The sequence below is a fragment of the Syngnathus leptorhynchus genome, chromosome 17 (assembly GCF_054491065.1).
Source record: "Syngnathus leptorhynchus isolate UIUO chromosome 17, UIUO_Slep, whole genome shotgun sequence".
Lineage (NCBI taxonomy): Eukaryota > Metazoa > Chordata > Actinopteri > Syngnathiformes > Syngnathidae > Syngnathus > Syngnathus leptorhynchus.
Window position 1 is genome coordinate 4,832,248 of NC_141211.1, and position 16,352 is coordinate 4,848,599.

At 42.7% G+C, this 16,352-nt stretch overlaps 2 protein-coding genes across 2 annotated transcripts; both read left to right on the top strand.

Moving 5' to 3' along the window:
- Positions 1-149: 149 nt before the first annotated feature.
- On the top strand, positions 150-8,256 carry c2cd2 (C2 calcium dependent domain containing 2). Its single transcript, XM_085935578.1, has 13 exons — positions 150-962; positions 1,162-1,257; positions 2,252-2,371; positions 3,766-3,867; positions 3,992-4,108; positions 4,236-4,344; positions 4,837-4,945; positions 5,043-5,107; positions 5,188-5,303; positions 5,365-5,533; positions 5,620-5,861; positions 5,924-6,191; positions 6,718-8,256. The coding sequence occupies exons 1-13, from the start codon at positions 678-680 to the stop codon at positions 6,930-6,932; spliced, it is 2,013 nt and encodes a 670-aa protein (XP_085791704.1). The 5' UTR covers positions 150-677; the 3' UTR covers positions 6,933-8,256.
- A 399-nt stretch (positions 8,257-8,655) lies between these two features.
- On the top strand, positions 8,656-15,670 carry prdm15 (PR domain containing 15). Its single transcript, XM_085935577.1, has 24 exons — positions 8,656-8,719; positions 9,215-9,254; positions 9,338-9,431; positions 9,748-9,901; positions 9,974-10,126; positions 10,201-10,306; positions 10,392-10,448; positions 10,783-10,974; positions 11,067-11,264; positions 11,343-11,437; positions 11,548-11,635; positions 11,718-11,885; positions 12,057-12,151; positions 12,227-12,358; positions 12,616-12,759; positions 12,831-12,994; positions 13,075-13,154; positions 13,275-13,394; positions 13,466-13,597; positions 13,670-13,753; positions 13,870-14,045; positions 14,119-14,199; positions 14,288-14,503; positions 14,587-15,670. The coding sequence occupies exons 2-24, from the start codon at positions 9,224-9,226 to the stop codon at positions 15,115-15,117; spliced, it is 3,291 nt and encodes a 1,096-aa protein (XP_085791703.1). The 5' UTR covers positions 8,656-8,719; positions 9,215-9,223; the 3' UTR covers positions 15,118-15,670.
- The last annotated feature ends 682 nt before the right edge of the window (positions 15,671-16,352 follow it).

The following is a 16,352-nucleotide window of genomic DNA, read 5'->3' on the forward strand; positions in this document are numbered from 1 at the left end:
AGTAATATCAGTGACATATAGTTGCTAAACATATTAACTATAAATAATAATGCTATGGTAAACAATGTTTAAAGTTTAAAACTGTCGCATTGACTTCGCGGTGCATCATGGGAGTTACAGTTTGTGCCACATATCCAAACGGTAACTTCTCGTACCATTACAGTGCACATACAAACGTACACAAGAAACGGGAGCGGCTCACCGTCTCGCTTCACCTTTGACAAATATTTCACTGGATCATTTTTTTTTTTTAAATAATGAATTGGACATCGTCTTCTAGCGTCTCACCGGGGACTTTGGATATAATTCCTTTTAGGGGAAAGTTTTTCAATCCTCGCTGCTAATGAGCTGGTTACGCGAGCTTTAGCTGGGATTAGCCAACCGAGCTAACTAACGAATTCGATGGAGGAGTATTATTATGCAGTCTCGCCTGACACTCAAAATTACCTGCAGCTATGAGAAGGGGAGGTTGGAAGAACTGTCGCCTTTTTTCCCAATAGTGACTTCTCTTCAAAGAGCAACATGGACGTGAAGCATCATTTATTTGGAGGCTTGAGTGCAACGTGGTTATTATAATGCCTTAATTGATTTGGTCAGTTTAAAAACAAAACTAATGATGCAACGGACACTTTCACTGGAAGTGTGTTAAGGTGTAGTCTTCATTTTATCAACAAAGAATGTCCGACCTGGAAAGTTCCAGTTCATATTTTGGTCTGGCTGATCCGCAGTGGCTATGTATGGTCACACTTTTTATTGCATCCCTAGTTACCCTGATACTGTATTTTGTACAGTATTTCCAACTAAAGGCAACAGGGTTGGAGAAACCCGTAGTAGAGGACTATGCGGCGAAGGAGGAAGCCGCCTCTCTGCTTGCATGGGCGCTGTCACTGAATAGTTGGAAACGTCAGTGGAGAGGTGCATGGTGCAAGGCTTTGAATGCCAAATCAAGGGAGACGAGTGGGGTAAGTCATCACTGCTTCGTCATCTCAATATGAGGCTGGGACTGATCAAACTGAGCAGATGATGTTATTAGATGTGCATTTGGTCTGTGCATGCAGCGATAGTGTATTTGTAAATAAAGACAGCTCAGGTATTTGCAGGTTGGCATTTTACTCACTTGGTGTTGCGCATTTGAGTGTTGTTGTTTTGTTTTTTAAACAGAGTCCACTTATTTTGACCTTTGATGAAGATGACATCGAAGCATCTGAGCTCACAATCAGCAAAGTGTCCCACTTTAAGAAATCGACCAAAAACAAGGTACAGTTGGTAAAAGTCTACAGTTACTGCCCAGCATATTTACAAATTCTCCTATATAAAATATTTCGCTTGATTCTTAGCGGTCTTTGCCAGTTACAGAACATTTTGCGGCGAATACACTTTTTTTTCCTAACCAAACATTTACCCTACTGGATTTGCATCAATTGTAGACTGTTTGCTTATCAACTTCAAACAGAACAGGAGACATTGAAAAAACAAGCACGTTAAAATGACTTGGTTATGTTATTTACTTTGTTATGTACCTTACTGAAGAAGATCATCTCGTCAACCGCCCTTAATTTAGCTGAAAAAGAGCCGTCATGACCAGAGCAGATTGCCTGCAGTCACTCACAACCACTGACTCATGCACTAATATTTTCTTTTGCCAACCCTAGTCCATCCATTAACCAAGTGGTGTACAAACACTGACCATTTTGTTTTATTGTGAGTTTATTGCACCTCCATTTGTTGGAAACGCTACAAAGAGATGACTCACCTAGAGTGACGACATAATAAAAACTTTATATATATATAGATATAGATATATATATAGATATATATACACACAATTCAGCTGGAATAATGCTCCATTTAGTCATTATTATCACCTACTACAAAGAAAATTAGAAAAAAAATCATTTTCTTTGTGTTGTTGGCAATTACGTGCACAAACATACCCATTGCTTTGTTGTTACTCCGTAATGTGATGAACCGATGCTTATTTTTACTTAGCCACAGCGTCTTTATTTAAGAAGCTTACATTGCCACATTGGTTGACAACAAGAAGCAAACCCACAAGTGTGTGTGTTTACATTTACCACAATAGAGAAAATTCACGATACATCCTTTTGAAGTACTTTCATTGTCCTCAAGTTAAATTTACATAGTTAAAGTCATTCACTGGCAGCTCTGTTCAAATCTTTGACGTGTGAGTTCAAACATTCCTATTTGTTGCTGATGTTCATCTCAGTGGCTCGCTGTCTTCCTCCAACAGGCTGCTTCCTGTTGCGTGGTGGGCGAAAAGCTTCAGTTCTCTCTCGGCGTGTCCACAAACACAGCAATGTCAGCGGATCCTTGTAAATACAGAATATGCATATCCCCGCTGGAGCTGCAGGTAAATGTAGTGAAGTTCACCTCGATAGCAAACGTGTCCCCCTTTTTATAGTGTGACTCGTGAGATCTTATTTAAAATGACAGATTTAGATCACTGGTTGTCGGTAGCATTAGATTACACGGTTGAGGTATCTGTCTGGGATTGTGTCCCAAATACTTCACTGCAATCATGTAAAACTGTCCCACTTCATCTGAACTAGAAGGAAATATTAGCAAAATGAAGTGAATTTTTGTTTGTAGCTTTATCTGAAAGAATCAGATCCAGTCAGTGATAGTTTTTCAAATGTATTTTGAATTTATTCACAGGCATTTATTCATAGCACCTCAAATATATTCATCTTGCTGACTAGCATTAGCAAATAGCACATTGATGACTCAGCCCCTCAAATTAGCATGTGTATATATTTTCATTTTATCTTCCCTCATCCAACTCAACAACAAAGGTCTCATTTTAGCTACACTAAGCTTTTATCCCGTATTTAGGTTCAGTTTAAGATCTTCAATGCAGGCTAACCCACTTGTATTAAGATTATTTTTAAACCAATAAGGTGCTTGTAACACCTCGGCGCTCCCTGAGCTCTTTTGTACCATAAATACAACTTGAGTGAGAGGCTAGAGAGCTAAACGTCAGGATTAGAAGCCGTAGGTCAGCATAAAGGTGGCTTCAATGCTTGCTCTCGTTGTTTCGGCTCAGTCTGGAAAGGTCCAAAAAAAACGACCGGATCCATCCAATGGAACTTTGACTCGGCTACAAGCTAGAATGGTCCCGGCTTGACAATAATACACGTTGTATGTAGACAATCGAAAGCAGTCGAGGGCCTTTCAACCCACTCTTGTCCCCCACATGGCTTCTTGCACGTGAGCACACCCATGTGACACTTTTGTGTAAACTCAGCTACATTGTTAAATAGCAGGCAGTGTTCTATCAAATCAGTCAGGTGGTGTGAACTCTGAAACAATTTTAATACTATTCAGTGGAGATGAAAAGCTTTACTGGGAAATGATTTTTGTACTTTTGGAGAAAATTGTAATTTGTTGTGGGAACCGTCCTGATTTGGCAGTCAGCGCGCCGCACACTGTGATATTGTTGTTGGGATCAATCTAGACGTCTTCATTGCGCTCCGATGTGGGTTTTGTTTGGCATGTTTGGCAGCGCTGAAATCCAACACTTGAAATCCAGACATGCTAGGACACGATTGGCAGCTGTAGTCATAGTGTTCTCACTTCTAGTTTTGCTTCATCTCTTAGCAGCTGGCTTCACATTTGGAATGCACCTTCTTTTTTTAATCATTCTCTTTGTCAGGCTGACCAAGTAGAATTTTGCACATTTTAATTTGTATCTGAAAAAACCTCCCATCAGGCATTCATTAAAATTCTGCCCTTTCTGTTCCTCAGCTTGAGTTACGATTGCAAGAAGCGGACGATCAGGTCGGAGTGAGCTGGGGGATTTCTCACCTGGAGACAGAAATGGTGCAAGTGACACCCAGTTTGATCCAGGTAATTTCCAGGGTAATGCACGGATCACCGAATAAAGACCCTGACTGCAGTTTATTTAAAATGTTCATTGTACATTGAAAAGGTCAAGTTTGATTTCAATGCTCTCATCGTCTTGTCCGATCAGGACAACGTCAGCACTTCTTGTGTGACAGCAGTAAAGGAGCAGTTGAGGCACGTCCTCTGTGCGACGCAACCTTCTGTGTTATTGAGCTGCAAGCCTTCTCAGGCCTGTGAGGTCAAGGTGGGTGCTTGAGTCATGCCTCATTTTAACAGCGCCAGTTTTCCCCCTGGTTGTGAATAAGTATCAAATGAAATGGGACATCAATGAATCGAAAAACCAAAAAAAACAATTTAATTGTCTTCAACAGGAACCTTGCAACAAAGTGTTTTCACCCCCCAAACCTCCTCGTGCCCACGACTGGAAGCTGCTGGTGAAAAACATTCGGATGACACTCAATCAGCAGGAAGATGCTGCTGGTATTCACATTACAAACCCTCATAATGACGTAATGTCATATATAATAATGTCACATAAATACATTTCTAGTATTAATGATGATTGACAGCAAGTCTGGTGTTGTACTTTTTTTTTTTTTTAATAAATAGTTTCTGCAGAAATCTACTTATACCCACCATTGAATACCACATAGTCATAATTATTATTATTATCATAATATATCTAATTCATTCTGTGGATAATGTTAAATGCAGCTCTTTTTCCCCATCAGAAGTTAGAAAAGCAATATTCAGTCTTGCTTCAACACATTTGATTAGTTCTCAAGTGTGTTGAATAATACGTTCAACTCGAGGAAGACATTCTTTCATTTCATCTTAATATTTACTGATATGAAGAATTATTTTATGTCTCCCGGTTGACAGTCGGCCTTGGTAATGGGCCGCGCACTCCGTTGCTCAAAATTGATGTGGACTCTAAAGATGACTTTATTTTTGTTGTTTTTCTTATTGCAGGCAGCATAAGTCCTCTGTGTGTACTGCAGTTAGATGACCCTCCTCAAAAATTTAATACACCTGCTTTGAAGAACACAGCTAATCTGGCCTGGGATCAGCCTTTTGTCTTGTAAATTTCGCAACACACCATCATCACAGGAAGTTGTACTCATCCTCTTCTCAAAATAACTTATTTTCTCGCCGCCTGTAATATTTGTGCTTTCCAGTGAACTGAATGGCCGATCAAAGGAGCTTTTAATTCTATTGGTGAATGATGGACAATCTCAAGAAGGTGAAGAATTTAAAAAAAGTATTTTGTAGCCATCCTATGAACGGTTCCGTTTGACTAAACTGTCCTTTCCCCAATTGCAGATGACTTTTTGGGACAGGTGTCAGTGCCTTTTGACCTTGTTAGGAAGCAGCCCATAGGAAAACAAACATTTCCACTCACAACCAAAGATATAGTGACAGGATCCCTTACTACTGATGTAAGACACTTCTTTTATGAGAGATTTTCCCAGAAAAGCATATTAACTCGCCATTTTTCAGTTGACTTATCTGGATCCCAGTGAGGTGAGGTCCTGGCAGCCTCCGACCCCCGCCTCCACCAAGAGAGTGGAGATGGACCGGACTGTCATGCCCTGCGGCACGGTGGTCACCACCATCACTGCGGTCAAGAGCAAACCGGGCCGGGTGCTCCCTTCTGGACTAAGCATTGGTATGACAAAAAGAAAATTGACAGAGAGCAGAAAATATAATATAATTCCATTTTGCTGATGCCATTTCTGTCGTGTTTACCTACAGATTCTTCACAAAGAGCTTTGACCCTGAAGCCCAAGATTTCAGAGCGGCGTGTTTCAGAGCAGATGTCAATGTTGGGAGCAACGGTTAGCAAGGCCCTGTCTTCTTCAGACACCGAGTTGCTGATGCTAAATGGCACTGACCCCGTGGCCGAGGCCGCCATCAAACAACTCCATCAGTCCGCCAAGCAGAAGCTCAGGTCTCCGGTAAAGAAGAGTACCATCATCATCTCCGGGATCGCCAAAGTAAGGATGAGCTAGCTTAGCTTAAGTATATTTTTGCTTGACTGTGATTTATTTTCCCCCAGACACCGTTGTCCCAGGACGACGAGCTGGCTCTGATGGCGGGCTACGCTGCAGCGATGGATGCTTCAATGTCAGACGAAAGCTCTTCTCAGGATATGACCACGGCCATTATGTCAGGGACCAGTAGCCCGCCGGAGGGCTCTGAACACGAGGACGGTCCCAGCGGAGTGGGCCGTCCCCCCGAGACTTGGGAGAGCCACGACGGAGAGGATCAAAATCATACCTCGCTCTCCATGTGCGTGTCGGAGGTCAGCTGCAAAAAGCGAAGAGGTGAGACAGAGTGTCGTTAATTCACTTTGTATTATTTTCGAGGGGCAATTTAAAAAAAATAACAACAACAAAAATGACAGAACTGAATGTGTTTGACTTTTGAGGTTTAGCTCAATTGTTGTTTACATCTCAATTTCAGTGATTTAAAAATGACAACGCTAATATCGACCAGATTTTCTCCCTGTCTGTTTTTATTTCTGTCATTTCTTGGTTCTATGGTCTGTTTTTCTTTTTTCTCATCACTGTCTCACCGTTTGTGTTATGATTACTGCCATCTTAGAGGAAAGCAGTCCTAAGCACACGATATATCCAGATGAGTAAGTTCCAACTTGTGGGTAGCAGTAGTAGTAGTAGTTTTAGTACTCTAGTTTTTATTGTGTGTCGTTTGAGTGGGTAGAATGTGTTAAACAGCTCTCAGCGAACTCGAGCACCCTATTCGATCATAGCAATCACTGTCGACTATACGTGAATTGACTTTTTTACAAAAGCTAAAGCTCGAAAGCTGCTGTCCACTTGTGTACTCCAGGCAGCTTCCTGAGGAAGAGCGCCAAGCTGTTCTTCCGACGGCGGCACCAGCGCAAGGAGCCTGGAATGAGCCAGTCGCACAATGACCTGGTCTACTTGGAGCCTCCTGCCACTGTGGAGCGGGCCAGCAAAACCGCTACCATCAGCCGCATCCTCAGCCGTAAGAGCAAAAGCAAAGCGAATGGTTCCGCCTCCGTTGGGCAGCCTCCCGCGTGACACGTCCCTCCCTCCGTCCCTCCCTCATCGACAACTACCACCTCAAACTTGGCCCCCTTGTACGTCTTTGGGATTTTGTTTTTGTCTTCCGTTGGCTGGCCAGCAGAGCGGGGCACCTGCATTGTTTGTGACAAAAAAAAAAAAAAACTCTGCAGAATATGAGTCAGTTATATCTCAGAGGATATTTTTTTGCATGGTTCCTCAATTGGGTTTTATGCAGCCTTCTCAAGGCGCTGGTGTGGCCTTGTTAGCAACTGAAGGGACGGTTGTGGGCCTTCGTCGCTACCTCCCTGACTTTGAAATATCAACCATCCCTGCTGTGAACCGTATCTTTTATACGACGGATCAACAGGACCAATGATGAACATGAGAGTGGGCTTGGAGGATTTGCACACTTTTCACTTCTCTTTTCTATTTTCAGTGCAATGACTGTTCCAAATATTCACAAAGGGAGATGATGCATTGCATTGAATCATTGGTGCAAGGCGGTGGGAGTTGACATGACTACTTCTGGGCACAAATACGTTGACGTATGGTATTTAAACAACATTTTGTTATTTCTTTTCACTTTTACTCTGAGGTCAGTACGTCAAGATGTGAGTGATTTGCAAGTACAGTAACACTTGTAACGTCAACATTCGCATCAGCCATGCAATATCAAAGATAATGTCCAAAATATGCTAGATGTAAACTCACCACACTGTTGATAGGATAACACAATGTGTGCATTTTTTTTGTGTGTGTGTGTTTTAAACAATGCAAATGTATTGCGTCTTCCCAAAATATTTTTCATGTACACTAAAATGACCCTTAGTGACTTTCACCCTGCAACTATGACATCACACTCAGCTACGCCTGTTATGTTTCACACAACCAGTTTTCTAGCTATTTTTTTTTTGCGTACCGTATGTCAGATGCTGATTGAAATCCAACTGGTTGTTTTTGCTTTTTTGATGTAAAAGGTGTGTCTGCAGGCTGTTGTAGCTAACTACTGTACCTTCCATTTTAATGACTTAAGATGTAAAACGATATGCAGTGCTAAGATTGCCTTACAGTAGCTCTGTGCACAAATGCGCTCTAGATGAGAACCTTGACTCAGCTTTTGGCTCCGATGCCTCATTATAAAGCCTATGCACAGAAAAAAACTGAGACTTCTGCATTTATGCCATTGAGCTTTTCTTTGTCCTTAATTGTGTAGTATGGCCCCTTATCCGATTACAGGCTCCTCTTCCAGCAATGACTCCCGCTTCTTAGAGGTGTTCAATTTTGCTGTGTCTAGTAACCTGTTTGCACTACGCTACTATAAAATATTCGGTAAACACGGCTGTTGATGATTTTTTTTTTTTGTGTGTGTGTGCGTGTGTGGGTATCTTCTGTTTGCACAGAAACAGATCAGCTGTACTACTACAGAAATAACCTAACTGTCAAATCATTACATTTTCAGCAATAAATGCTGATTGGATGATTGGGATTTGGGTATTGGTTGTAATTATTAGATCCATAAGCATATATGGGGTTGCAAGAGTAGTTGTAAAGAAAAAAGAGAACGTTTTAAAATATATATATTTTTATATTAGTTTTTATTAACAATTTTATTATGTCAGTTTTGATCCTCCTTAGATAGGAAGGACAAAAATTAACGTCCATTGGCGTTATTGCCCTAAATTCAACTTTGCCTACAACTCCCACAATGCATCAGTCATCTCATTTCCGGTCCTGCGCCGTTTCTGGAGCGGATTGGAACCCGGAGTCAGGATTCAATAAATGAAGTGTCTTTTGCAGAAAGGGTAAGATATTTCACCATCAATCTATGTGGTACTCCCTCAAAATCTCGCCATAGTTGGGTAGAAAATGTGTAGCCGGTTCTTTTAGATCGTTGCGAGTTCACCCTTGTCGCCTGCATTGCTGTTTACTGGACACCGAGGCACTGCGACTCCGGTTTGGCGCTTTGCGTCTCCCGTCCATCCGCCATGCCGACTGTTCTTTGTTACATTTTTATTCGAGACCAGACCCTGAGATCGGAGTTAAAACCCGGCTACAGTTTGGGAGCAACTGAAATCCTGGATCTACTCGGACTGCACACGTTAACATGTTGGCTCCAACTATGCCGCTTCATTCATGCTGTCAAAATATTATTTTTTGTTTGCGCATTCAATGGCGCTCCATAGCACCGCATTAAATATAATTGCGAACCCATCATTTCATTTTCTCTCTCTCATTTGACAACTGTCAACTCTTTAGTTTCCTACTTACAACGTTATAACGTTGTTATATGTTGCTAGGTTTACAGAATGGCAGCTCAAACTCCAGAGGAGTGCATCTGTGAGTATGGATCCCCCTCTGCATTATGGAAGTGCCTGTGTGTGTGTAATGGCAGGTTTGGTATCTGTGTGTGTTTGATATAGGGTGTGAGGACTGTGGGCAGTACCATGATTCCGAGTGCCCTGAATTAGGACCCCTAGTGACCGTTCAGGACTCATTTGTTCTCAGTCGGGCCCGGTGAGCGTGCACAATTGACTGGACTCCATCGGTCAATTTGAGTTTTGCATAGTAAAGTCCATGGAAGTGTGTTTTCTGACATTTTGACCTCACTGTACAGAACTTCCAAAGCTCTCATATTGTCAACATGCTCCATTTAGAGGCTTTGAAGTGTAAGCATAAATATTAAATTAGTAATGTTGATGTTGGATACATAAGTCTCATCATGCACTCACACATTTACAGTCAAATCCAAAATTATTCATACCCCTGGTGTATGAATAGTTTTGGGCTTGATTGTATTTATAATAATAATAATAACCTTACTCCCATTCAGTTCATCAATTCCAAATAGCCTGGAGATCAGGCCTTTGTCAGAAGGCGGCGAGGGAGTCTTCGTCCAGCGACGGCTGGTCAAACGAACTCGTTTTGGGCCTTTCGAGGCGAAGCGGGTCTCCTTTTTGGACAACGAAGGCGTGTTTCCCTTGAAAGTACGTTCATGTGCTTCCTGAGATATTTGTAGTTTGCGACTTTGATGTAATCCCTCCTCCTCTGATGAGCAGGTCTTCCAGAAGGATGGCATCGTGGTGTGCTTTGACTGCAGTAGCGAAGATGACTGTAACTGGATGATGCTTGTTCGACCTGCCACAGATCATCAACACCAGAATCTGACAGCGTACCAGCAGGACGATGACGTGTTTTTCAACACATCCCAGGTTTGCCCAATCCCTGACGTCTTCCAAGTGTCCACTTAAGCTCATCCTTTCTGCTTTGGTCATTTGTTGTCCAGGATGTACTGCCAGGAGCAGAGCTGAGGGTCTGGTATGGAGCTTTCTATGCCAAAAAGATGGAGAAGCCCATGCTCAAGCTTCCAGTTCAACCAGTGCCACCTCAAGGTTCCTAACATTGTAATTATGATGTGTTTAGAAAAAAAAATATCATGGTAATTGTATCTCACTATATCTTCTGGATCTGTCATAGAGACTTACGTGAAAACCAGCTCCTCTCCCCCCCCTGTGACAAACTACAAAAATGCAGGTAATCCAGTTCAAACTATTCTGTGACTGTGGTTGGCTCTAGCTCACGTTATATGAAAATGAATACAGACTATAAAAACCTCTTGTGTTGTAAAGACATCACTAGATGTCATAAAGCCAATCCTTAAAAATCATACATACAGTTATATAATACTTTTCACAGTGTTCCAAAGGGTGCTTGAAATTCTTGAATTATTTTTGTTGAATGTTGGATTGGGCATAAACCTCAATTTATAGCGAGCCATATTTCAATTTCTTAAATGTGATGACTTATAGTAGACAGTAAAAATATGTTCTTTATTGTTTGCCTGTTCTTCTCACATTCGCCATGACAGGTGCCGTCAGTAAGTTGGCCGCTCCCGAGCTCCCAGAAGACCCCCTAACAGAACATGAGGAGACCACAGTGGGGCCCAGTGAGGAGATTCACTCCCCCGCTGGCCGGCCTCCTGTGAAGAGGGGTCTCACTCGTGGAAGGAGAGCGAAAGGTCGCAGGCCTCGACCTGTCGCGCCCACAAGCAGAAGCAAAGGTTAAGAAAAACACAAGTCATCTTTCCTTCTGTCTTTCCAGGCTGCCAATGCTCCAGATTTATTACTCCATAACCCTTCCTCATGTGTGCAGATGTGAAGCCCCCCGTGGTGAGCACGCAGTCCGAGTCAGCAGTTCCTACAGAGAGAAGCCGTCATCTCGGAGCCGCAGACGTCGGGATTGCGCATAAGAGACACAAAATCCGAGAGCACAAGAGGGTGTATCGCTGCTCCCTGTGCACCAAGGTCTTTCAAAACAGCAGTAACCTGAACCGACATATCCGATCACACGGTACTGGGACAGTTTTACTCCGTCAGGTACCTCTTTGGCAATTCAAGTGAATTCTCTCTTCACGTGTCATCTCTCCAGGTGACAAACTGTTTAAGTGTGACGACTGTGACAAGTTGTTCAGTCGAAAGGAGAGTCTGAAGCAGCACATCTCCTACAAACACAGTAAAAATGTGGTGGGTAATCATGAAGAAATATTTTAATCCATCATCAGCTTCTCTGTCTAACCTACTTGTTAAAAAAAAAAAAAAAAAAAAAAAACACTTGTCATGCATTTGTGCAACAGCCCGACCTGGAATATAAATATAAATGCATGACTTGTGACAAATCCTTCCGCCTGCAAAATGCCTTAAATTTCCACAACTGCAGGACAGGTAAGGATATATTTTTTTTTTTGGGGGGGGGTTGCATTTTGTTTGACACAGCGAAAATGAAATGTATTTTTCTTCCCGCCAGACGACAAGACATTCCAGTGCGATATCTGCTCCCGCTTCTTCTCCACAAACAGCAACCTGTCCAAGCACAAGAAGAAACACGGCGAGAAGCTCTACTCCTGTGAAATCTGTAACAAGATGTTCTACCGCAAAGACGTCATGCAGGAGCACCACAGGAGGCACAGCGTTGGTGAGAACGTGTGACTCTGCACACCTGCTGTTCTAATACCTGTCTGCTCACAACTGATCAATGACAACAAAAGGAATTACGTTATCGCTGTTTACTCAGGAAATTCCTATTATTATCGAAAGCTTTCGGGGGTTTTCTCTAAGCCATTTTAAATATATGTCATTTAAACAGGGCAAAAGCACATGAAGCGAGAGGAGTTGGAGACCAATGGAGAAGAAGCGTGCAAGTACAGAAAGGAACCGTCACCGTGTCCCATCTGTGGAAAGGCGAGCCTTGGTTTTCTAGCACTCGCACAAGATGGCGGGTGTTTAAGCATTATTCTCACGTTTATGTGTGAACAGGTGTTCTCCTGCCGAAGTAACATGAACAAACATCTGCTAACTCACGGCGATAAAAAGTACACCTGCGAGATCTGCGGCCGCAAGTTCTTTCGAGTGGACGTGCTTCGCGATCACATTCACGTGCACTTCAAGGTCAGCCATTCGTCGCTAGTCTGTTTGCAGCTTCATCTTCCATTCCTTAGCGTAAAACAAGTGACTTTGGCTTCTTATTTAGATGATGAAGAGGAGAAATAATTATTACAAAAATTAAATAAAAAATAATTTATTAGGCATAGATAACTAAAATAATCTTTAGCAATATTGAATTGTTAAAAGAGTAAATTAACTGTGATTAAAATGACAATCCTATTCAAATAATTACATTCAATATCAGGTTCTCCTCATTGCAGGATATAGCCGTAATGGATGAGCAGAAGAGGGAGGACTTCATTAAAAAGATCGGCATTCCAACAGCCGATAGTGACGAAAAGGATGAAGATGAAGAAGATGAAGATGACCCCGAGCACCACAAGTATCACTGCAAGAAATGTCAGGTAGGCTTTCAAGACGTCAATGTGACCCCCCCACACATGAATTCAAATGGGCCCTTTTGCCACGTACGCAGATGTCGTTCGCTAAGGGCCGAGAATATCTGAAACACATCACGGAGCAGCACAAAGAGCGAGGTTTCGGCTGCGCCATCTGCAACCGTCGTTTTGCACTCAAGGCCACGTACAACGCCCACCTGGTCATCCACAGAGAGCAACTGCCTGACCCCGCTGTTCAGAAGTCAGCATATTATTATTGCTTCCCTTTTCCAAAATGGAATTGCTTCAATATAGTAGAATGCAAATTTTTGTCTCGTAAAGGTATATCCATCCCTGTGAAATATGTGGCCGAATCTTCAACAGTATCGGTAACTTGGAAAGGCACAAGATCATCCACACTGGTGAGGTCACGCAAATGTATCAAATTACTGTACAGCAAATGTATTTGATTTTTTTTTTTTTTTATATATTAGGTTGCTACAATCTTGCACAATCTAAATAGAGGCTTGTACATCCTGCAGGGGTGAAGAGCCACGGCTGTGACAAATGCGGCAAATCTTTTGCAAGGAAGGACATGTTGAAGGAGCACCTGAGGGTCCACGACGACATCCGAGACTTCCTGTGCGCGGAATGTGGCAAAGGTCGGCTTTTTATTATCTGCGTGGAGTAGCTGTTACTTGGATGCTTTGGACATGATGGAACCTACTTGCAGGCATGAAGACCAAGCATGCCCTCAGGCACCACATGAAGTTACACAAAGGAATCAAAGAGTATGAATGTAAGGAGTGTAATCGCAAGTTTGCCCAGAAAGTCAACATGCTCAAACATTTTAAGAGACACACAGGTGAGTTATTGTTTCAAATTGCTGAGTTCGACTTGCCAATTTATTGGGTCATATTTAGTTTTGTTTTTGTAGGTACAAAGGACTTCATGTGTGAGCTGTGTGGCAAGACATTCAGTGAAAGAACAACTCTGGAGACACACAAACTCATTCATACAGGCAAGTATTCTCTGGAGCAGTTGTTGCCATCTTGCTTGGTCCATTTGTCATATTTTCTTCACTTAATAATAGTTGTGCTAGTTATGCTAGCCTCACCGTGTTCCCGCTCTCGACAGTGGGAAAGACCTGGACTTGCGCCACCTGCGATAAAAAGTACCTAACCGAGTACATGCTGCAGAAGCACGTGCACCTGACTCACGAGAAAGTGGAAGCCCAGTCGTGTAATCTCTGCGGCACTAAGGTTTCCACGCGGGCCTCGATGAACCGACACCTGCGACGCAAACACCCAGAGGTGAACGTCACGGCTTATTTAGTTAGACTTGACGCAATTACACATGAACCTGGTTTGCCTTTTGTGTTTCAAGGTTGTCCCCGTGAGAATCGATGACTTTGATGAATTTCAGGAATCATCCGCAATCAACGATTCGTCTATCAGCATCGCGCAGGTTAGCTCGAAGCTTGATTTAACGCACTGCGTATACAAACACCGTCAATGTGTGCGTTTTGTAAATAAATGACCTCGCAATCCTTTAGCCGAGCCTGACGCTAGTAAAAGACAGCCTGTCTCAGGAAAGACCCAGCCGACCTACTCGCCAGGCCAAGAAGAAGCTCAGAGTCGCGCCCGAGCCAGAACTTTCCGGATCAGATGATTACGTTGATTTCACAGAGCCCAAACATCTGCCTGAATTCAACACCGTAATCATCGGCGAGGAGACAGAAACGAGCTCCGCGGTGCAGAGTATCCAGCAGGTACATCGAGTTACCAAATCAAATCTTATCTTTGCCGGTGCAGAGGAAATCGTGCTCTAATTCCTATATTGGGATTATTTCAGGTGGTTGTTCTCACTGACCCCAACGCTCCATCCGCCTCCTCCCCCAACAACTCCGTGGGGCTGAGCAACATGGCGGTCACGCCCAGCCCCACCCCAGCTCAGTTCACAAGCCTGCAACCCGTAGCCGTCGGGCACCTGACAGCCGGTGACCGGCCCCTGTCGCTGGATAACTCCATCCTCACGGTGACCTTCGACGCGGTCAGCGGCTCGGCCATGCTGCACAATAGGCCCGCCGAGCTCGGCCCAGAAACCGTCGGTCCAGCGGGAGGACAGTCAGCCCAGTCGGTTTCACACTTCATCAACCTCGCCACTCTTGTCAACCCCATGAGTCACCAGCTTGAAGCCCAGACTCTGGCCTGGAGGCCAGTACCCACAACCGAGGGCGGACAGGTCACTCCTGTGGTTGAAGGCACCCAGGGGGACGTTCACGGGGTCCAGAGTCAGGGCCCCGAGGGAGGCCAGCCCGGACAGAGTCAGCCACCCACGTCACAGCAGCAAAGCGGCGCCACACAGCAGATGTTCAGCTACTAATGAGGTGCTGGTCACCTCGAGCTGTTCCTTGTACAAACACTTTCATGAAATTTCATTTGATTTTATGAAATGTAAATAGATTCCATCATTGTCACCCCGAGGCCTCTCCAGTGTCATTCAAGTGATTGAATCAAACTGTTAGAATAATCAATTCAAACTTGTTTTTTTTAAAGGACTATTCTTTTTTTTTTGTTTGTTTTTTTTGTTTTTTTGTTTTGTTTTTTATTATCCTTGCTTAATTGCTACACTAGCCCTGTAAATGTACTGTACATATTATCAAGATGGAAGCGCTTGGACAGTTTTTATTCATTTGTATGCTTGTTTTAATCATGTGATAGTGGATCAGTTCTGCATTTTTATCAAACAATGTCTTTTTAAACTGTGTATATTCGTCTCAACTTGCCTGTGGAAAAAAAAAGAGGATGTAAAACCTTATTTTGACTAAAAATATTTCTGTCTTTTATTAAGGACGTCTTTCCTTACGCTGTAGTAATGAGTCAAAAGTGTTTGATCAAATGAATGACTGAATTATGACTGCGATGGCATAAATTAAATTGACTGATTAAATTGATTGAATTAACCAATCGCGTTCTTTGTTGACAAGTCACCGACTGTGACGCGTTTGCCTCCTTTCGCCTACTGATCCCAGAATGCATTGCGCCTTCCTTATTTCAATCCAAAATTACAAATAGCAATATTCAGATGTTTCCTACAACATCTCGCTTGCAGTGATTTTGGAACCTGAAACCCTTTCTGGATTAGGACAAATTCCTCTTGACGACATAAAATCAAAATACATAAATGAAGTCGACGAGTTCCAGCCCAACTAACGCTTGACAAGATCTAATGGAGGACCCCTAAGACGGTGAATATGATGATGACTTAAAATATTTTTTGTTTTAATTGTGTTCATTGTGAATTTATTTGTATTTTAACCATATATTTTTCTGCAAACTGGAGCGTGTGTTTTTCCTCACCGCTTGGTGGCAGTAGCGAGCTGAGAAGACATCAACCTTACGTCCCTAACCCTAACCCTAACCCACAAATTACAAAGAATGAATGTAACTAAAGTAAGAAGTGGATGAGCCTGATATAAATGTTTAGTACTTAGCATTCCATTTGTTTGGAACATCAAAGAAGGAGATATGGAAAACAATATAATATTAATACAATGCTTTTATGTTTTCTGGGGGAAGATTGTGAGTGTGGAATTGTTCATTTGAACTTGATAACAT

Excerpts from the sequence above, each read along its gene's own strand:
- c2cd2 (XM_085935578.1), top strand. The coding sequence starts at position 678 with ATGTCCGACCTGGAAAGTTCCAGTTCATATTTTGGTCTGGCTGATCCG. Across the intron at positions 4,109-4,235 it reads CTCAGGCCTGTGAGGTCAAG|GAACCTTGCAACAAAGTGTT; the intron begins GTGGGTGCTTGA and ends TGTCTTCAACAG. Across the intron at positions 5,862-5,923 it reads TCATCTCCGGGATCGCCAAA|ACACCGTTGTCCCAGGACGA; the intron begins GTAAGGATGAGC and ends ATTTTCCCCCAG.
- prdm15 (XM_085935577.1), top strand. The coding sequence starts at position 9,224 with ATGGCAGCTCAAACTCCAGAGGAGTGCATCT. Across the intron at positions 9,902-9,973 it reads AAGGCGTGTTTCCCTTGAAA|GTCTTCCAGAAGGATGGCAT; the intron begins GTACGTTCATGT and ends TCTGATGAGCAG. Across the intron at positions 14,046-14,118 it reads TGCGACGCAAACACCCAGAG|GTTGTCCCCGTGAGAATCGA; the intron begins GTGAACGTCACG and ends TTGTGTTTCAAG.